General features: G+C 64.8%; 1 protein-coding gene across 3 annotated transcripts in view; it reads left to right on the forward strand.

Moving 5' to 3' along the window:
- MEGF6 (multiple EGF like domains 6) overlaps nt 1-21,678 on the forward strand; it is a 99,010-nt gene that overhangs the window by 49,554 nt on the left and 27,778 nt on the right. For 2 of the 3 annotated variants that reach the window (XM_049706091.1, XM_049706087.1), the window contains one exon: nt 17,402-17,524. In XM_049706091.1, coding sequence (XP_049562048.1) covers nt 17,402-17,524 — 123 coding nt within the window. Of the gene's footprint in view, nt 1-10,204; nt 10,503-17,401; nt 17,525-21,678 lie in introns of those variants that run through there. The other variant, XM_049706089.1, reaches the window with a different exon arrangement.

Raw genomic sequence — 21,678 nt, forward strand, 5'->3', positions numbered from 1 at the left:
GTCAGGATGTTACGGCAGAGGACAGGATGGCTCTGCCGCTCTCACGCGGGGCCACGCGCCGAGTCGCCGGTGGGGTGAGCCCAGAGACCGCTCCAGTGATTACTCGCCGCGATAAGACTCTGAGCGCTGGCACGGGGGCCTGGCCGGAGGGCGCCTTGGCCCCCGACCCGGGGAGAGTCGCCAGGCTGTGTGTCTGTCATGTTCTGGGGGGCCGTGCTGGGCAGGAGCCGTGCTCCCCTCTGCCTGGGGGGCGGGTGCCTCGGGGCGGACACATCACCCAGGTGAGGCCGCATGCCTACTGCTGCTCTCCCAGCCACCCCGCTAGGGCGTGGCCTCTGACAGGTGCCGGCCCTCCCCCCCAGACCCGAGGGCAGGTGGGCTCAGACCTGTGGTTTATGGAGGTGGCAGGCCCTGGGGAGAAACGTGGGCTCCACCGTAGAGCTCTCATCCAGGGCCACCCAGCTTTCCACGTCAGCTGCTCTGGGGAGGTCACGACAGGGTCTGACTCTGGCGTCAGCGGGGCCCAGGACGAGCCTCAGCTCAGCGCCTTGGGCCGCTCTGAACCTCAGCCTCTTCCTCTGGAAAGTGGTACTTATAATGCCCTTGCCCCTTAGGGCACCCGAGGGGAGCAGGGGAAATGCCTTGAGGCCCATGGCCCAGCGCCCGTGGCAGTCTTCCCACTCCCCAGGCTGGCTTCAGGGGGGCGCCAGGGATGGAGAGAAGAGGGGGCCCAACCTGAGCTGAACCCCTCCCCACCTGGCCTCGGGCCACGTGCCCTCGTCCCCAACCTCCCTGCCTTCTCTTGACCAAGGTCTGCAGGGATGAGCCTGGAGATCTGGGGGGACCAGGACCCCCTTCAGGCCTGGGGGGCACCGTGGCAGGTCTCCGCCCGCCCCAAGGCCCCCCCAGTTCCCTCTCCTTGCTCCCTCCCCCCACTGCTGGCTAGGTGGATACTCAGTCCATCTGTGAGGTGGGTCCAGTCCTTCCGTCAGGCCGGATGGTGTGGCCTGATGACCACAGTGACATTGGAATGGGGAGGACGTTTTTGGTCCCGTTCTGAGGGGGAAATTAATCCCGCTGGTTGGAGAAAATCAGGGCGTCTCTGTAGGGGAGACTCGAGGCTTGGCTTCGAGTGGGGCCTCCTGGGTCCAGGCCTGTGCAGGGGGTGGAATTATGCCTGAGGCGGTTCCACTCTTCCCACCCTTGTTGCCCGCCCCCCCCCACCCCCCACCCCACCCCTGCTCCAGGAGAAAAGGAGGGGCCTGGAAAGCGGGGTGGGGGGTTGCTGGGCAGGGAGCAGCCTTTGTCGGGTGGGAGTCCTCAGCCCAGCATGAAAACGGCTGACTCCCGCCTGGGGGCCCGGCTTGTTCCCCCCGACACCCAGCTCCTCCCTGGCTGTGGGGCATCCAGGACAGAGCTGGGGTCGTTAACGGGGGTCTGTGAGCAGCCCATGGGGGATCGAGGCTTTGGGACAGTGGGGGCGTCCCTGCCCCATAGCCCCTGGGGGTCCGGCATTGACGTCTGCGCGGCCCCCGCCATGGGATTGACCCTTCTCAAGGGTGAAAGGGGCCGCTCTAAGGCCCCTGTGCTCAGGATGGCCGCGCACCACCCCCAGGATGGTGGTGCGGGATGGTGGGGTGGTGCCCCCCACCCCGCCTGACTCGGCCGTTGCCGTGGAACTTGTCTCGTCGGGGTCCGGGTGGGAAAGCAGCCGAGCGGCGTCCCCACCCGACGAGGGTTCTCTCTCTCTCTCACCCACCCGGCCCGGCTGCTGCCAGGTTCTCACCGTCCCCGAGGGAGAGGCAGGAGCCTGGGAAGTGACGGGCCCTGATCAGGAAGCCCCTGGGGCTCCAGCCCTGGGCTGGGAGGGCCGTGGGCTGACCCGGGCCAGCTGTGTTGTCCTGTGGCCGTGGGGGAGGAGGGCAAGGGGAGCTGCTAGGGACCCTCATCCTGGCGCCCTGGACGGGTGGGTCCTGTCGGCACTTCCCCCGGCCCTTCGTGGTGGGCTTTCTCTGATCCTCCTGCTGTGGCAACACTTGGTCCCCACCCCCGATGGCAAGACCCCCTAAATGGGGAGTTTCGGGAGCCTTTAGTGCTAGGAGGACTCTTGCACTTCCCGGGTAACCCAGCTTCCCCAAGTCAGGAGAGTGGGAAGGGTGGCAGGACTCTCGTGCGGAGGTAAAGAAGGCCGCCCGGCCTGCTCCAGCCCACACTCCACGCCAGGCTCCGGCTGCAGCCGCCATGCGTGTGCTGGGCCGCTCAGCGCTCACACTGCCCCATAGCCCCCATTTTATAACGAGGAGCCGGAGGCCCAGAGAGGTGCAGGAGTGCGTTCAGGGTCACACAGCTAGGGGGTGGCAGGGGGGAGGGATGAAACCCAGAGTGAGGTTGTGGGCCTCCCGGCCCCAGGCCCCGCCGAGGCCAGCGCTCAGGCCCCATCTAGGGGTCACCTGCCAGCATGTGGGGGCTGGGGCGGGCTACTAGCTCAGTCCGCATGGCCAGCACTGTAGCAGTGCCGGCACAGAGGAGCACCAGCAACTATCTACTGAGCGACCTGCCCTTGCGGATGCAGAGACTGAGGCCGGAGACGTGGCCCGGTGGGCCTGTCGTGCACCTGTGGACCGTGGATCCCAGCGTGAGTGAACTTGGGCCTTCACAGCCCTGGCCTCATTCCTGTGAGGGCTGGAATCGGGGCCTTCCCCGGGCCGGTTCCTCTGGCTGGCTGTGCTCCGGACACGAGTGAGGAGGCCTGGCCCCGGGCTGCGATCCCTCCAGGCAGGATGGTACCATTTCCGACGAGGTGTCTGTGCCACAGGCCTCCTCTGTCAGACGTGCTGAGTTCAAAGCTTTTATTTCCCGACTGGCCAGTTCATCCCGCTAGGGAGCAGATTCTGGTAGTTCATTTCTGGGGACGGCCAAGGCAGGAAAGACAATAGCCCCCAAAGTCAGCGGTGAGAGCCAGCCAGTGACGGAGAGACGGGAGGCCTGCCCTCCAGGGCCTGCCTGGCCCTGGCCCTGGACGGTTTCCCGGGAGGAGACCCCAGGATGTGCAGCCTGCAGGCATCTGAGTGGCTACCATCTGGACGCCCGTGGGGCCTGCAGGACTGGACTCGGGGGCGGCAAGGCCGGCTTCTCATTCCTGAGCCTTGACCTAGCCCAGGTGTGACCCTCGGAGGCCACAGTCCTCAGACTCGGGGCTCAGTGAGAGGAAGCAGACACGTCCTAATGGTGAATCTCGACACCCCAGGAACCCTGTGGTTGGGGCAGCAGCCGTGGGGAGGACGAGCCCTAGGCAGAGAAGACGGAGGGGACCCAGCAGAGGAGTCAGGCTGGATCTTGCCCCCATCCTGGAGGCCAGGGCTCCTGGGCCAGGGAAACGGAGGCTCCAGGAAGCCACTTTCCTCCTGAATCGCAGGGGTCCCAGCTTTGCTTCCCAGTGGTCCAGGGGCTGCAGCTGAGCGGCGGGGGCCATAAGGGGTGACTCGGAGCTCGCCGGGGCCCGTGGCCTCAGGAAGGCAGATGCTTCCGCTGTCTGTGTGGCTCCCGAGAGTAGAAGCGGCCCCTCGTTGGCCGGGCTGGAGAGGGGCTGGCAGGCTGGTGGGGTGGGTCGGGCCCCTCGCTGTCTGCCCTGCCTCTCCGCCTGGCAGGTGGGAGAGTCCTCGTCTATCACCACTGGTCCCCGCAGGCCTCTTCCATCCTAATGGGATTCTCCTGCTGCCTGTGTCTCTTGCGGCCTCTTATCTCTGTTCCTCCCAACGGTAATGAGGCTGCAGCTTCCCCACCGTGCCCAGTATCTTCTCCAGCCTCCCACCCCCATCCTCTCATCCCCTCGCTGCTCCCGACCCTGATGGGCGGCTGGGCTCCTGACCCCATGGAGCCCTCAGCCAACCCCCCAGATCCCACGGTCGAATCCCATCGTGCCCTGTTCCCTGGGGTCTGGCCGGAGCAGCTCTTGGGTGGGGTGGGAGCCGCACCAGAATGCAGAGGGGGGAGTTCCTTCTGCCTGGAGAGGAAACAGTTGAAAAGATCCCGTGAGATGCCTGTATGATGAGACCCGTGTAAAGGCCTTGGGGGAGGCGGGGGAGCTCAGGGCGGGGACTGGGGGTCCCATGGCTTAGAAACTGTTCCTTCACTTTACGTGCATGGTGGCCACGTCGGAGCTCCGTCTGTGTGGCAGGTGGCCTTGAGGACTTACGGGCGCCGTCAGGGCCTCAGAGGCAGGAGAGGCCACAGGAACCCTGCCAGCTGCAGCCTGGGCACCTTGGGAGGCGGCGTGAGTGCTGTCTGGCCCCGGGTACCCAGCCGGACCTGGCTGCCGCCTCCATGACCCCAGTGCTCTGTGAACAGGTCTGGCCTCTGGGTGAGAAGAGGGCAGCAGCAGGAGTGGCCGAGGGAGCCCAGCAGGCTGGGGGGTGGCTGGAAGTGGGCCGTCCACGTGCTGCTTTGTTCAGGCCGGCTGGGCATCTGCTGTGGGCCGGGCCCAGGCACACGGCTTTGGCCAAACTCCTCGCCTGGCACTTACCCCTCTTGGGCCTCTCCTGCCTCTGCACTAGCAACCCTGCACCTGCCCCCCAAATCCTCCAAGTCCGTCTTCACACCACGCCCCACCCCCACCTGTCCGAAGGCCGGCTCAGGCTCACCTCCTCCAGGAAGCCTCCCTGTCACTCTGCCTTCACCATCTCCCCTCCACTGAGTACAGCACGAGCTCCGGGCTGTCCGTGTGCCCCTTCTGTGCTCACTGCTCCCAGGAAGCTCAGATGTCCCCAGGGAGAGCCAGGCCTCGGGGGCCGTGCCCATGGCGGGGGTGTGTCAGCATTCCAGGGCTCAGGCACCCCCCGGGGCTGGACCCGGCCTCACCCTGGCCTTCACACAGCCCAGGGGAGTGAGTGGAGGCCGCAGAGGGGGGCTCATCACACACATGCACACGTGTGCAGGGGGCCTCCGGTGCGGTTCCGTGTCCTCCCGGGGGCGGCCCAGGCCTTGGGTTCCCTGGCGCAGGGCGGGGTCTGGACGCCCCCCAGCCGTCTGGTCTCTGGAGGAGAGCGTGTGTGATGACGGCTGCTCCATCCTGGGCTCTCGGGGGGCCCGTGTGTGTGAGAGGAGGGGGCCTGGCCCCGGCCCGGGGCAGCTGCAGGCAGGAATGGCAGCTGGGCTCTTGGAAGCAACCGTGGTTTTCATTTTCCTTCCCTCGGCTCAGGTAGGGCCAAGGCGGGTAATGGGTTCGCTCTGAGGCTGATGCTGGGACGGCTGGAGACCAGGCCTGGCCTCTGCTCCTGAAATAGCGCTGCGGCGGCGGCCCTGCGACGTTGGGGGGCAGTTCTCCTGGGCCTGTGTGGGGGCAGGGTGGACCCCAGGCTGAAAACTGACCTCCTGGTCTGGGCTGGGCTCTGGACGTCCAGGGTGGAAGCAGCCAGGAGGGACGTTTGCCCCGGGCGGGGCGGGAGATGGCGAGGAGGGCTTTAGGGCTGAGGGGCAGATTGAAGAGAAGCCTGAAAGAGAGGCCTCCTTCCAGCACCTTCCTGGCCCTGCAGCTGGGGCCCGGTAGGGGCCGTCCGACCGCCGGCGGGTCCTGCTCACGGCCCCCAGGCCCCTAGCAGCCACCTGCTGGCTCCCACGCTGTTTTCTCGGCCGTCAGGGTCCTCGAACCAGCCTCTGCCCCCCAGCCCCGAAGCAGTCACGTGACACCCGACTTCAGGTGGAGGCCGAGCCCAGGCCTGCGGCCCCCCCGCCCGTCCGCCAGCTCGCACGACCTCCTTCCGGGTCCGCCTGTCCACGTGTGAGCGGGCCCGGTCCGGCCCCAGCCCCCGGAAGCGCCTGGCACAGAGGCTACTGCGGGTGGTCAGCAGGTGGCCAGCAACTGCTACGCCACCGGCGACGGTCACCCTCGACACCAGGGCACGGGGGGGTCATGGCGGTGACCTCTGGGGACTTCTCTGAGAGTCACTCCTCTCTCTCTCGCACCCCCGCCTGCCTTCAGAAGCCTTACTTCCTCCTGAGAAGCTGGGACCCGGGATTGCCCTGTCCCCAAGCCACACGGGAAGGGCCAGGGTTCCCCCCTCGGGCTGGGCAGGGCACCCAGGCTTGGTCTCCTCCTGTCCCGCTGGAGGGCCTCCTTGTCTCACGCCTTGACCCGTAGGAACCTGGGGGGAGACATGAGGCAGCCCCCCGGCCCCTGCAGGCATCTCAAGCTCCCCCAGCGCCCGCTCTGCATCCAGAGGCCGAGGCAGCCTGCACGGGCACCACCTCCCTCTCAGCAGATTGGCAGCATGCGGTCAGGTTCCCTAACCGTGTGACAGGGTGAGGCGGGGCCTCGAGAGGCCTCATGGAGGGCTTCACAGAGGAAGTGTCCGTGAGCACCAAGGGACAGATATACCACACGGTTGGGGGAGGGGAGGAAGCTTGGTCTCGTCCTGCTTCCCGCCAGCCCCAGGAACACGGCAGTTCTGCCCCTAAAGCCCCAGGGTCGTGGGCCTCGGGAGCCGTGGCATTGTAGGGGGGGCAGCAGGGGGCCCTCGCCCCAGCCAGGGCCCTGGCAAAGGAGCTCGGTGGCCACCAAGCTTGGAGAGGAAAGCTGGAGCCGGCCCGGCGGGTGGAGGGTCAGCTCCTTCTGCTGACACACAGACATTCCACCGGGCAGAGACACCCAGCCCGAGTCTCCGCATCGGGAAAGCATTTCCCAAACAGCTTCCAGACCACAGCCGCGGGCCTGGATGTGCGCGGTGGCACCGAGGAGGCGCTGTCTGAGCTGCTGGTGGCATTCTGCGCTTGGTGGCCTGCTGCCATCACGGCTGTGCCAGAGTCCCCACGCCCAGCCTAGTGGGGATGGAGGCCCAAAGCCATCTCCCCCCAACCCCCGGTCCTTAAGGGAGGTACCGCCCAAGCTCATCCGTATCACGAGCTGTCTCGGGCTCTGGAGACCTGAACGTGGCTCTCAGCTGGGTGGGGAGACATCACTGTTTCTCAGGACCATGTCCTGCCCAGAGTGGGCACACAGGTCCTCGCGGAATGAAGGGAGTGCGTGAGTGAAGGCTGAAGTGTGAAGGAGGGATGGGCTGGCAGCGGGGGGAATGCAGAGGCGGCGGAGGCTGGCTCTGGGAGTGAGCGGGCTGGGGAGCTTTGCAGAGAAGGGCACCTCTGAGTTGGCCCTCAACAGATGCATAGGAGCTCACCGTTCGCAGGCAGGAGGAAGGGTGGGCATCTCGGCTGCTGTGGAAGCTGGGGCTCTGGGTGGGCCAGACCACCCAGAGACGAGTGGAAGAGCTGGGATCTGGAGCCAGTACCCGCTAGAAACGCTTTGCCCAGGGCCCAGCTCTGATGCTGGGAGCCCTTTGGTGGCCTGGCCTGGAGGATCCCAGCACTGGGTTCTGGCCGGCAGTCAGGGTCCCCTGTGGCGAGGGGCAGTGGAAGAGCAGGAGAAACCCCGTGGTGGCCCGATGACCCAGGTGCACCCCCAACTGCTCGGCCTCTGCCCCCCGCCTCTCAGAACCCCCGGCTGCCTCCCAACAGGGAGGCACCTGCTGAGGTCATGTCTCCAGGAGGCTGGAGGAGGGTGCGCAACGCGGACAGGATTTAGGTCAGACCTGGCCCCCGTCGGTGGCCCCCTGTCCTGCGTGACCTTGGGCAGGTCATTTCTCCTCTGGAAAAGGACTGTATGAGAACGTCCGGGCCCCCGTGTGCCAAGGGCAGGGCCCAGGGATGCCAGAGGAGGACGCCTGGCTGGTGGGTTCCCTTCTGGGCAGAAAGAGGGTTTAATTACAGGCGTGTCTGGGAGGGACACAAAGGAGAGGTGGGCGGGCCGTGCCCGCGGGAGAGGTGGACACACGGCAGGGGACATACCTGGCCCCGTTTTTCCTCCCCATGTCATGTGTATTGCACAGCTGCAGGCCCGCGGCCCCTGAGCTGCTCTCCTCCGGCCCCCTGCCCACTGTACAGATGAGGATACTGAGATCAGTGGGGCCTGGGACGTGTCTGTGTCACCCAGCTCTTCGGTGGGCTGGGACCCACGTCTGCTGCCCCCAGACCGCTCTGCTCTTCTCCAGCCCGTGCCCCCTTGCCGTGTGCTGGAGACGGGGTCTGAAGCAGCCCATCCCTGCCCCAGGAAGGCTGAGGCAGTGCATGGCCCCCCTTTCCCCCCCCCAGCTCAGGCCAGGATGTGAGTTGGAGTCCAGGTGGGTATAATAGGGTGGTGGCATCCCCGGGCTGGGACGAGAGGCCAGAGGAGTGATCCCCGGCCGGCATGTGGGTGCTAGGGTTGGGGAGGGTCGAGGGGTACCAGGGTGGCAGCTCTTGAGGGATAGGGACAGTCCTTGGGTCCCCTGACCCTTCCCAGGCCAGCCTGGCTGCATCCGCCACAGAGCAGGGTTCCAGCGCACTGGCCCTGCGACACTCTGCTCTGGACATTGCCCTGGGTCCCGCTGCTCGGCCTGGGGGTGTCTGCCTGGGCGTAGGGCCTGGCAGGGGGTCGGGCATGCAGACCTGGCTGCCGACTCTTAGTGACTCCCAGTGAAGCACTCTCCTCACTGTCTCACAGTCCCCATATAAGGCATGTCTGTGCTGACCACCCTGCATTACAGACTTAGGCACAGAGAGGTTCCTGGCTCCGTCGAGGCCACACAGCACCGCCCCTTACTAGCAGAGCTGGGGCTGGGCAAGGGGTTGACCTGCCTTGTCCCGTAGAAAGAAAAGTGGAGCTACACACGAGAGCCATAAAAACGATTAGGGAGCTAGTTCACCTTTTCATATTCATACCAAGAAAGCGGTGTTTTACTCTCAGCCCACACCTCAAGGGGCCACTTCTGGGAGACTGTCCCCCAGGGCGGGTGCTGACGTGGGAGTCCAGGCCCTGTTGTCCGTTGGTGATCTCTGAGTCAGTGTTTCCCTCTGGTGTCCCTCTGCACTTCCCTGAGGGACAGGGCTTGTCTCCACGCCCCCTGCCCCCTGCAGCCTGGCTGGTGGCTGCACAGGCATGTTTCTGTTAGCATCCTTGGCAAGTGACTGAGATGCACATTGCAGCATAAACAGTGCTGGCCTGCGTGGGAGGCACAGCGCAAACGGCCACCCAGCAGTGTGTCTATCAGGGGGATTTACGGAGGCTCCCCTGGGTGACAGTCTGGGGCCCACGGGCTGCGGTGCTGCCCAGGGGGAGGGCAGGAGAGCAGCTCACCCAGGAGGCCTGGTCAGGCGGGCAGGCCCATTTCTGCACTGCCGGGCATCTGGTGGGTGGGGGATGAGCTGCTTCTGGGCTGCAGACAGGACCCAACAAGGAGAGATGGTGCCTCTCTCCCGTGAGCTCGAGGTCGCCACTGTGAACCCTGCCCACAGGTGGGCTGCGCAGAATGATAGCTAACACTGTCTGGGGAGATGGAGGGCTGGGTTAGGCGGGGTGCCATGGGGGAGCCATCGGGGGTCAGCACAGGGCTGGCCGAGAAGAGGAGCTGGGGGCCCGAATGCACAGGGCGCTTGGAGGCACAGCCGCTGTGACCCCACCAAACTGGGGCAGGGCTGCTTCAGACACATCTGGGACCTCAGGCCGTGCCCCTGAGCGAAGAGGGGTCCAGGGCTCTGGTGCAGCCTGACACCTGGGGCTCAGGCCCTGCCCTATCTGCCGTAGGGGTGCAGTGGCCCCCTTGCCCAGGCTCCCTCTGGTACCGGCCCTGGTCCAGTGGAGGGCATGGCAGTACCGGGTGCTGGACACTGGGCTTGGGGGCTGCAGGAGTTGACACCCCCAGGGTTTCCACTACGGTTGTGTGGCCTCAGTGCCTCCGCGCCCCACTCTCCCCAAACTTTGCGAGCTCAACCCCATCAAGCTGCCTCTGCAGGGCCCCGGGCCTCGCCAGGTGGCCTCCATCTATGCTTTGGGTTCTTTCACGTGTTGTTGCAGGGACCGGTCCGTGCGAGCGCCTGTGTGCATGTATGTGCCTGTGCACGTCTGTGCAGGCTTCTGTGTGTCTTGTGTGCATGTTGCACACGTGGGTCTGCCAGTGCACGTGTCCGCGTGTCCACGTGGGGCTGCGTGCGCTTGTGGATGGGTCAGGGTGTGTGTCTGGGTGCGTGAGCGAGCGCGTAGGAATGCGCGGGGCGGGTGGGCGGTGCGCTGGGGGACCGGCGAGGCCCGTTGGGCGGGAGCGGAGCGGGGCGGGGCCTGGCGGCAGCGGGGATTTGGCCTTTACCTGCGAGGGGCGGGGGGCGGAGGGAAAGCCGGGAACAGAAAGGCGAGGGGCGGGGCGCGCCGGCCCACAGCGGCTCCAGCGGCACTAGAGGCGCCCGCGGAGAGGCGCGGGGAGCAGAGAGCAGGGGCGCGTGCCGTCCGGCGCCGCGAGGGAGCGGACTGGCCATGGAGGCGCCCCGGGGCCGCGGCGGGTTGGCGGCGCTCTGGTGCCTCGGGCTGCTGGGGGGCCTGGCGCGCGTCGCGGGCACGCACTACCGCTACCTGTGGAGGGGCTGCTACCCGTGCCACCTGGGCCAGGCCGGCTACCCCGTGAGCGCAGCTGACCGGAGGCCAGGTGGGCGCGGCGGGCTCTGCGCGGGCGGGCGGGACCCGCTCTGATCCGAGGGCACTGCTTTTGCTTCCTCTTTAAAGTTTGCGCCCCGGGGCGGCTGACAGCGCGGCTGGAGGGAATGGGGCTGGGACAGGGCCCCCTGTGTCCTGAGTCTTCCGACATTCCTGTCCCCTCTCTGGCCTGGCTGCGGGGGCAGCTGACAGCAGATCGGTCTCTTGACCAGAGGGAGGAGAAACATCTCCCTGCCTTTGCTGGTGGGCACAGGGGCTGCACTCCCCCATGGCGCTGGCAGCTCTGGGGGTTAAGCAGGAGAGTAGGGTAGGCTCAAGAGAGAGGCCCTTGGGTTTCCCTTTCCAGGGTGCTCAGAGCCTAGGCCCCTTGGGGGAGTGTGTGTGGGTGTGGCAGGTGACGTCCTGTCACCTCACCCCAAGGCTTGGGAGCATGGTCAGCCCAGTGGGCTGCAGGGTCAGCTGGGAGCATGCAGGGTCAGCAGCCCACGGGAAGCGGCTGCACCCCTGTCCTGGTCCATCCTGCCTCTCCCTGCAGTTCAGATCTGGTACCCATGCTGGGCCAGCCTCCTGCAGGAGCTCCTGGGAGTGTCCGTGGGGTCCATGGAGTTTGCAGTCTGGCAACCTCAGATGCGAGGGGGGGGTGTGGTGTGCAGTGAGTCATCACTTGAGATGCTCTGGAGGACATCCAGCTTGGGCCAAGGCTGCGTCTCCCCGTGCAGCCTGAGGCCTGGCCACCACACCTGCCACCTGCGCCGGGGCTCTGAAGCCTCAGGACTGTACCTGGGCCACGGCCATCTGGCCAAAAGGACCAGGCAGGTCCAGAGCGGGGCCAGGATTGGGCTCCCCTCCAGGCCCTCACTGGGCCCTGAGTGTGGCTCTGTACGGGGCATCTGGTCTCCTTGGAGATGTCAGCCCCGCTCAGCTGTCCTCTGGGCCGGTCTGTGCCACTCTGCCAGAGGACACAGGTCACTGAGCTGCAGGGCTGGACTGTGACAAAGACCCCTGCTTCCCCTAGCTTTGTCACTCGGCCAGCAGGGGCCCAGACCCCATCCCCACAGGGGAAGCAGTCCTCCCACTGGGCGGCTCAGGCAAAGCGACAGTCACTCCACCACTGGTGGCACTAAATGCTGTGAAACTGTGTGACATCCAAGGGCCTGGTGCTGGGTGGGGCTGGGCAGGGCTGGGCTTTGGGAGCCGGGAGCCCCCACTCTGTTCTGAGAACTGCTTGGGCTCGTGGAGGGACCGGGAGAAGGGCCTGCGGATAATGGGATGCGCTCTCCAGGGTGAGGACCTTGCGGCACGTTTGGGGGGAAGCAGGACTGCGAACTTGGTAACCACCGAGGGGCGCTTTCTGGCAGGATCCCAGGGGGCTTAGATTTTCCTGTAAGTGTGGCTGAGATATCAGAAGGGGCTTAATGGGGTGGTCTCCGCAGGGGCAGGTGGTCTCCTGGGTTCCCAGCAGCGTCATGATGGGCTCCCCGAGGCACTGTCACCATCACCCAACTCAGCAGACACCAAAAGTCCAGCGGGCTCCCAGGGGAGCCGGCCCTGTGTCTGTACAGTGATGTGTCCCTGCGTGCCAGCGTGTGCCACAGTCCTCGTCACCGGGCCGCCAAATCCCCAGCCACACATCTGAGCTGAGGGTAGCAGTGAGACCCCAGGGGCTGTCCTGCTGAACCCCGGCCTGGCTGTTCCTTAAAATAGCCCTGCTCGTGGCCTGCCTGCTCCCACCGGCCAGAGCGCTGTAGCCCAGAGGTAGTCTCAAGGCTTCAGAGCCCTGGGCGCTCAGACAGTGCCCCGGTGCCGGTGGGAGCTGCACGGGGCGGAGCGTCTTTACCCCAGGCTGGGTGTCGGCCCCCGACTCTCTGGAGACAGCCTCCAAGCTCCATTTCAGCTGGGGGTGCCCGCGCCACCTTGGGGACCAGCCCCCCTCCGTCCTGTCCGGGAGAGCCGGCTGTGTGCCCTCTGGCATGGAGAATGGCACAGACTGGCCCAGAGGATGGCTGAGCAGGGCCGATGTCTCCAAGGAGACCAGATGACCGTACGTTTTCTGCTGTAGTTTCAGAGTCCAAGGGGCCAATGCTCGGCCGGGGTCTCAGGGCAGCGGTCCCACTGCCGGGGTCACCAGGTAGAGGCGGCGCGGCATGGTGGTGAGGGCAGGCCTGCATCGCGGGACCCAGGGGACTGCTGCCAGCCCCTCAGGGAGCACAGTGGCCCTCACTGTGGGTGTCAGGAGGCCAGGCTGGGCAGAGCGGACTTTTGGGAACCCGGATTTCCAGCTTGGGTGGTCTGAGCCTCCGTGACTCTGGAGAGGCTGTGTTCATTTCCCATGGCTGCTGGGACACAGTACCCCAACCTGGTGGCTTAAAGTCACCCAGGTCTGGTACCTTACAGTTCTGGAGGTCAGAAGGCTGAGAAGGGTGAACGTGAAGGTGCTGGCAGAGCTGGTCCCTCCTGGAGGCTCCGGGGAGCATCTGTTCCCTGCCTCTTCCAGCTTCTAGAGGCGCCTGCATCCCTGGCTGTGGCCCCGCCCTCCATCTTCAAAGCCAGCAGTGCAGCATCTTTTTCTTTTTCGTGGCTGTAGATATTTTTATTTATTACCAAAGTATAGTTGATTTACGACGTTTCAGGTGTACAGCAAAGTGATTCGGTTATACATGTATGTATATATTATTTCAGATTCTTTCCATTATAGGTTATTACGAGATAGTGAATATAGTTCCCTGTGCTATTACAGTAGGTCCTTGTTTTTTACCTATTTTCTATATGGGAGCGTGTATCTGCTAATCCCAAACTCCTAATTTATCCCCCCACCCCTGCCCCTTTGGTAACCATAAGTTTGTTTTCTGTGTCTGTGAGTCTGTTTCTGTTTTGTAACAGAACATATAAGTTCTGTTACATAGAAGCGGCATGTAAGTGATATCACATGATACTTGTCTTTCTCTGACTTACTTCACTTAGTATGATAATCTCTAGGTCCATCCATGTTGCTGTAAATGGCATTATTTTATTTTTTTATGGCTGAGTAGTATTCCATTGCATTGGGCCCTCCTTCCTTCCTGTCTTTTATTTGTAAGGCCTGTGTGCTGACGTTGGACCCACCTGGATACTCCATGCTAATCTCCCATCTCACCTGCAAAGTCCCTTTTGTTGTGTAAGCTTCCAGGGATTAGCATGTGGGCCTCTTTGAGGGGCCATTATCCAGCTGCCCACACCCTCAAAGAGCTGAGCCTGTGCTCCTCGGGTCACAGCATGACCACAGTCACGGTCACAGGGTCAGCGGCTGTGGGTCATCGGAGGTGGCTGAGAACAGCTCTGTTCTGCCACCACGTGGCCCGCCTTGGGAGTGGGGCCGGCAGGCTTTCGGTAACTCCGTCCTGCCTTGCTTTCTGAGTGTAAGTCATCTCTATGAAGGGGCCTCGATCTCAGAGCTGGAGGGACCCCAGCAGGACTGCGTCTGCCCAAATGCCCTGCCCACCCATGAGCAGGGAGGTGAAGGGGGAGGCCTCAGATCCTTCAGCCTTGAGCTGCCCCGCTGGGTCCAGATATTCAGACGGGCTGACAGCAAACTGTGGACAGGGGGAGCGCTGGCTGGGCCTCGTGGCCTCCCACCTTGCTGCTGGCCACGGTCCCTGTCGGTGCACCTTTGGGGGAGGGGAGGGCTCCTGGGGCCGAGGGGCTGGCCCGCGCGATTTAGGCAGAGCCTGGGAGCACCTCTCGGGTCTAAGTGTCCCGTCCTCGCAGCAGGAGGACGGTAAGAGCGTGGTCACATGGGTGGGACTGTGGAGAGGGCCCAGCGGTCAGGGCTGCTGCTGGAGGGACCCTAACGATGGCGGCCTGCCCCTGCCCAACCCCCCACCTTCTTTCCCAGAGTGTCCATCAGTTTGGTGTCTTTGTGGCCCACAGGCTGCCGGGCTCCCCATGTGTCCTGCTTAAGGACATAGCCCCCGGGGTGGGCTCGCCCCCCGGCCAGGTGCCCGAGGGCTTGGGGGTGCAGTGCCTCTGAGGTCAGCTGCTCTCTGAGGCCAGTGTCTGGGGTGACCAGTGAGAGCCGGTTTGAAAGCCAGCATCCCCGCTGGTGTGCCTTCTCCGCGCCTGCCTCTGGGGCCACGTCTGGGAACGACGGCCCCTCTGTCCTCCTCTTGTGGCTTTACCTGCCTGCCCGGCGAGGCCACTCGAGACACACCGCGACTCAGTCCGTCCACCCGCCCCCTCGGACGGCACACGTGGCGCCTCTTCCCCCGAGCCTCGCTAAGCCCCTACTGTATGCCCAGCGCTGTGCTCCGTGCGGTCACTTTACTTTTCAAGGACCCTTGAAGGGGTCGCAGAGAGAGGGATCTGAGCTCAGCGGGGATGGGGTCTCCTTTCTGAGCCCCCTCGGATGGCCCATCCTGCCATGCCCAGCGGGTGTGGGTCTGCCTACTGTCTTCCACATCACCCAGCTGACTCTCCCGCAGGAGGGCCCTGGGTCCTGAGACCTCTCCCCATGCCCTGGGTCCCTTTGTTCCCCAAGACTCTTCGGGGCTCTGTTGAGGGCCGTTAACCCTTTGCCTTCAACCTTCCCCCTGCCAGTCATCCTGGTGTCGTTCCGAGGAAGGCCCCTCAGGTCACCGTGTTCCAAGGAGGGGTTCTCTTGGTCTCATCTCCTCTCTGAGGCAGCCTCGGGGCTTGGGGGGCACTCTGGGGGGTCTCCCCAGGGTGGATTGGCTTGTGCGTGGAGCAGAGGCCCTGGCCTCCTGGGTTCGTCTTGGGTCATTCCTGGAGGGCCAGGCACATGCTCAGGGTGTGGACTGGAGTCAGGATTTCTGTCCGTGGGAAGCACAGCCTGGCAGGCAGGCTCTGGGGACCCTCCAGGAGGAGCCTGGCCGCCGTGCCGCCTTCGCTGCCCTTCAAAGGTGTGCTCGGATGGCTGGGGCTTTAGGACGGGAGCCTCGAAGGCGGGCAGTTTCGTGGGGACGGCGGGTGAGAGCTGGACAGTGGAGTTGCAGCAAATAGCGTGGACCCTCGGGATTATTAAGCAGAATTAGAGGAACCTCAGCTCCGCACAGCCCCTGGGAACAAGCCAGGTTTCCACACAGCTGCAGACCTGTCCCTGAAGTCACTAAACTTTCTCCCAGCGGAGCCATGCAGAGTGGAATCTTCCACCCGCATTTGGAGCTGACTGTGGCCTCCTGCGAGCTCGGCCAGCAGTCAGGGCCTCTGCTGCCGGGGCAGGGGTGCCCCAGATGCTTCTCTTAGACGCTCGGGAGCGGAGCACGTCTGTGTGTCTGTCTCCCCTTTTCCTGGTCTGGGAAGCTGACTGCCCTGTTGGTGAGGCTGGCGTCTGAGGGGTGTGGGCCGGCTGAGGACCAGGCGTGGGCTCGTGTCCCCATGCCCAGGGCCGCTCGGTTCTGTGCTGCCCGAGCAGCGGCCTCTTCCCTCCGTCTCTCCGTGTCTCCCGGGCAGTTGGGTCCCTCCTGACGTCAACCTCGCACACAGGTACCTGAGGCAGCCTGTTGCCTCCTGCCTTCCTGCCTGGCCTCCCCTGAGGTCCAGGGTGGTGGACGTGGGCCTGGAGGGAGGGCGGAGGGGGAGGGGCAGCCTGAAGGGTGTTGGCATCTCTGCGTTTCTGCCGGGGTGACCCAGGCCAGGCCATAGGGCCCGGTGCTTTGCGGTGCAGCCCCTGGGCCTCCACTCCTGGGAGGGTCTTTCTCACCCTCCAGCTTCCAGCTCAGCTAGTGGGGTGGCCCCGGGCCTTTGGGCCAGCCCTGTCTGCTTCCGGTCAGCGCTTTCCTATGGCCTGCGGCACAGTGCCATCAGAAGGGGCAGGCGAGCACAGGCCCCCTGCGCGGTGGTGGGTGGTTTCAGGTGTGAGGGGTCTTGGAAGGGGAGTGCCCGGGACCTCCACTCGGTCCTGCCCTGGGGGTGTCCGCTGTGCTGGCCTCCTGAGTCGCTGGCACGGGGACCCCAGGCTGACCACCTGCACTGGTTTCCTGGAGCTGCCGAAACAGATACCACAGACCAGGTGGCTTCAGCAACAGACATTTATCTCTCGTGCTCCGGAAGCTGGAAGTCAGAGGCCAAAGTGTCGGCGGGGCCGTGCTCCCTCGGAAACCCGGGGGAGGGTCCCTCCTGCCTCGTCCAGCTCCTGGGGGCTCCTGGCTTCCTAGGCTGTGGCCGCCTCCCTCCAATCTCTGTCTCCCTGTGTGTCTCCAGGACCCCTGTGTGTCCCCGAATGGGGGGGCCACCCTTCTCCAGTATGACCTTATCTCAGTCCTTAACTAATTACGTCTCAGAGACCCTGCTTGCAGATAAGGTCACACCCTGAGGCTGTGGATGGACATGAATTTGGGGGACACTGTTCAACACAGAGCATACCCCCCATCCTACCCTCACTCAGCCTCCCCCACCCCGAGGCCTGGGCAGGGGCATCTCCCGAGTTACCAGTTTCTTCTGGGTTTGTGGGCCCCCCGAGGAGCAGCTAGCCCTGCCCTGAGAGCATTTCTGGATTTGGAGTTTGGAAAAGAGCATGTGCTCTGGGTTCAGCCTTGAAAGGCGCTAGGATCTGCGCCCTCCCACCTGAGCTTGTCCCCTGAGATCTGGCCGACCCCCGCTGCTCCCCAGAGCCGGCCCCAGAGGTGGTGGCTCTTCCTCCCAGGGGCCGTCAGACGCTGGAGACAGGCCTGCCTCGTCTCCACTCCGCTCCGGCAGGCCGGTGAGGGGCTCGGCACTGTTGCAGGCAGCGTGGCCTGAGAAGGAGGGTCCCAGGTCTGGGCCCCAACACCTGGGCGGGGGCAGTGTCCTGAGAGAGGGGGGCCAGGCTGGGCTCCCCGGGGCTAGTGCAGAGCGGGGGGGAGGGGGTGGCCTGGGTGGGTTCTGGCTGTTGACCCCCGGCCCCGTGTCCTCATGCAGACGTGGACGAGTGCCAGGTGCACAACGGTGGCTGCCAGCACAGGTGTGTGAACACGCCAGGCTCCTACCTCTGTGAGTGCAAGCCCGGCTTCCGGCTCCACGCGGACGGCAGGACCTGCCTGGGTAAGCACCCCTGCAGCCTCCTGGGCCCGGTGCCACCTCCCTGCCGGGGCTCCTGGCCTCAGCCATCCCCTGGCCCTTCTGGGGGTGCCCAGGTCTGGGAGGGGCCCGGGGCCCCTGCACTCCTGGGCTGAGAGGCCTGGTGGGGCCCCGTGGGGCCTGTCTGCTCAGAGCAGCCGCCGTCACAGTTGCCTCCATCCTGCTGAGCGTGGGAGGCCGAGGGGCCCTTGCCACCCATCGTGGGCCCTGGCCAGCACCACTCACGCCAGGTTGCTGGGGCCCAGGCGGTGAAAGGGCGTGTCCTGGGCCCGGTGCTCTCCATGGAGGCTGGACCCTGGGACCCTGAGCCCTGGGACCTGGGCTGCACCCTCTCTGTAGCCACAGCTGAATCTGGCCACTTCCCCGGGGGCCTTCTGTGACGGGCGGGAGCCCCTGGGCCACCATCCTCTCCAGGGCCCTATGCAGCAGGAGCTGTGGTCGTCCGTCGGCAGGGACACAGGTCCGGCTGTGCTGCCCCAAACTGGGGAGACTGGGTGCCTGCTGGGTGGGGGGAGGCCCGGCCTGCGGTGGGGGCAGCATGGGGCTGCTCTTGGCCTGCAGAGTTGGACTTCCCAGGCCCAGGTCCCCCACCCCAATCTTGGGGAGCCTGGGGGTGGGGCTGAGGCTGGGGGGGAAGGGGTAACCGAGAAGCGGGGTGTTAGCCCTCAGTGCCTCTGTGGGGCCTTTTTGCCGTGCAGGATGTGCTCGATGGGGCCCCTGCCGGCACGGGAGGCTCCAGGGAGAGAAGGGGAACGCTGGCGCCCACTGGATGGAGGGTGGAGGGTGGAGGCCGGGTATCTGGCTGTGGGCCGTCCCCCGCCCCTCTCCTGGCTGCTCTGGACACAGGTCCCGTGGGCACAGGGCTCACCCTCCCTGCCTGCCGCTCTGTCTGGGAGGCCATGTGGGGACCATTCTCTGGGGGCTGGGCCAGTGGCCACCCTCACGGGCCAGCTCTCTTCCCGGCTACGGGGGGCTGCCCCTTCTTTCCACCCTGCAGGCCCCGAGCGGGCCCGGGCGGGCTCTGAGCAGCACCCCTCCTGCAGGCCCTGCTGCTATGTGGCAGGGCGGCTCGCCAGCCCTGGGGGGCCCTCCCCGGCACAGGCACTCTCATATGTCTGGGCCGCCGCTCAGGGAGCGAGGCAGCTGCCCTGTACAGTTTCTCTGGGCTGGAAAGTGGAAACAGATGCAGGAATGTGGTGATGTTCTTCAGGACAGATACAGCAGGGTGCAGCCCCAGTTGCTGGTCCCCCAGGTCCCCAAGTGCCCTTCATTCTCCCTTCCTCTGGGGCAGGTTCTCCTTGGAGAAGGGTGTCCCTGGAGGCTGATCCAGGGTGGGCTGGGTGGTACCCACTGCCCCCTCCCCTGCTGGCTCCTTGGTGAGGGGCCTGGGCTGAGACACCTTCCTGTCTCCCTAGACCCCCCTAGTTCTCCTGAGGGTGGCCTTCACTGAGCTCCCAGAACGGGTACACAGCACGCACAGGGGAGGGTGCCCTTCAGGGCTTTGGGAGGGATTATGGTGGCCTCTAAGAGTGGTGTTGAGCTGCTGGCTTCCAGAAGCCCAGGAGGGGTGCTCCCCAGCCTTGCCCCTGGCCCCCAACCCAGCTCACCCCTTCGCTGCGCTGGAGCCCCTCCCGGAGCCTTTCCTGGGCGCTGGAGCCCCTCCCGGAGCCTTTCCTGGGCGCTGGAGCCCCTCCCCGGAGCCTTTCCTGGGCGCTGGAGCCCCTCCCCGGAGCCTTTCCTGGGCGCTGGAGCCCCTCCCCGGAGCCTTTCCTGGGCGCTGGAGCCCCTCCCCGGAGCCTTTCCTGGGCGCTGGAGCCCCTCCCCGGAGCCTTTCCTGGGCGCTGGAGCCCCTCCCCGGAGCCTTTCCTGGGCGCTGGAGCCCCTCCCCGGAGCCTTTCCTGGGCGCTGGAGCCCCTCCCCGGAGCCTTTCCTGGGCGCTGGAGCCCCTCCCCGGAGCCTTTCCTGGGCGCTGGAGCCCCTCCCGGAGCCTTTCCTGGGCGCTGGAGCCCCTCCCGGAGCCTTTCCTGAGAGGCGCCTGCGCTCGGGGCCCCAGAAGTCGTGATTTGTGGTGCTTGCTTATTTTAAAGGGTCTTTTCAAGGTCTGATCCCAGGGCCCCCGGCGTGGCCTGCACAGCCTGTCAAGAGGCTGCTGGGACCTCACCGCACTCCCTGCCTGCCACCCCCAACTCTGCACACCCAGACCACTTGGTGTGCCCCAGGGCCCCGGGAGGTCTGCAGCTCTCTTGGGTGCTGGCGCCCACTTCCTGGTCGCTCCCACCAGAGGGCGCAGTTGAGACCCACCTTGGGCACCAGCCTCTTACCTGCGTCCCCTGGCTGGAAGTGCTGGTGTTTGGCCTGGGTCTGTCACTCTTTCTTTTGACTGCAACTCCCAGCGGGCAATGTACACTGCATCCCCTGCACCCACGCACAGTCACGCACACTTGTTGGTGAATTCCGCATATCTGGAATTCCTGGGAGCTGACATGTGCAGGGCGGTCCCCAGGTCTCTTGGGAGTGGTGTGGGTTTGTTGGCTTGGGTCTGTTGGGGGCTGCCTTCCTTGTGGGGGGCCTGGGCTTTACCGAAAAGCTTCCAGAACGGATAGGGGTCTCCTGGTGCCTTCTTCCCAGGCAGAGCAAGAAGCGTTTGCCCTGAGGGCGCCCGGCCCTTCTCCCTAAATATGCCCCTTTTGGATGCCGAGGGACCCACCCCGGCTGCAGTGCACCTGACCTACTGGTCTGGGGTGGGTAGGGCGGCCGAGCCCCTCAGATCCCGGATGAGGGGCTCCAGGTGGGGGCCCGTGGAGGGCACTGCATGGCCCCTGCCAGGCTGCTGGACTTCCTGCCTCTGGGAGGTGTGGCCTTCTCCACTTCTGCAGGACTCCCAGGGTGCAGGGCGTGGGGAGGAGCTGGTGGCCTTGTCCGTGGTTCACAGTGGCACCCTCTGAGCCCAGACTATCCTAGGGTCTCAGCAGACATTTATGGGAAGGTCAGTGTAGGAGCTGTGCCCCTCCCCAGCCCTCCCTTCCCCCACACAGGCCAGCTTGCAGGGCAGACTGCACAGCTGGAGCACAGCTGCTCGGGACCCCTCCCCGGGGCTACTGGGATCCTCTGGACAAGGCGAGGGGTGCGGTGAGCTCTCTCGGGACTTTGCAGGCAGGCAGGGAACAGGCCCGGGCACCCCCGCCTTCAGAGCTTGGAGTGAGGATTATAGAGATGCTGGAGGGTAGGAGTAGAGAAGGTGCCCGCAGGGATGTCGACAGTCCTTCCTCGGTACAGGGTGGGAAGGTCCTCTGTGCTGGGAGCTCTCAGGCTGGTGCCACATCTTGGGGCCCCAAGGATCTGGGAAGTCTTTAAAGGTGGTAGTGCTTGGGGGGGGTGCTTGAAACAGATAAGGGGAGCCTTGAAACACTCTTCGAAGTTGCCTCAGAGGCAGGAAGAGGACAGGAAGTGCACAGTCTTCTTGCATCCCTTCCTTGCAAAAGATCTTCTGGAAATAAAACACAAAAAGGTTCAATTCTTTTTTTTTCTAAATTTTTTGTTGTTGTTATTTTTGACTGCTTTGGGTCTTCGTTGCTGCGTGCGGGCCCTCTCCAGCTGTGGCGAGCGGGGACCACTCCTAGTTGCGGTGCGCGGGCTTCTCATTGTGGTGGCTTCTCTTGTTGTGGAGCACGGGCTCTAGGCGCCCGGGCCTCAGTAGTTGCGGCTTGTGGGCTCAGCAGTTGTGGCTCACGGGCTCTAGAGCGCAGGCTCAGTATTTGTGGCGCATGGGCCTAGTTGCTCCGCGGCATGTGGGATCTTCCTGGACCAGAGCTCAAACCCATGCATTGGAAGGTGAATTCTTAACCACTGCGCCACCAGGGAAGTCCCCAAAGTTCAATTTGTAAAGTGAGAATTTGCAGGAAGGATTTTACCATCAGCCCCGAGGCCCCTGAGTGGCTCACATCCCACCCTGGCTGCCCTTGGCTAGCCTGGCCCCAAGAGAAAGAAGCAGAGGCAGCCAGGCATGCTGGGGCGCTCCATCGCCAGGGTGCCCTCCTGGGTTTGCCCACCCCCCCCACCAGGCTCTGAGGTGGGAAGGGCAGGGCCGAGTGAGGCCCAGGGCTGGGCCAGCCTGCTTC

The sequence above is a fragment of the Orcinus orca genome, chromosome 1, assembly GCF_937001465.1.
Source record: "Orcinus orca chromosome 1, mOrcOrc1.1, whole genome shotgun sequence".
NCBI classification, from domain to species: domain Eukaryota; kingdom Metazoa; phylum Chordata; class Mammalia; order Artiodactyla; family Delphinidae; genus Orcinus; species Orcinus orca.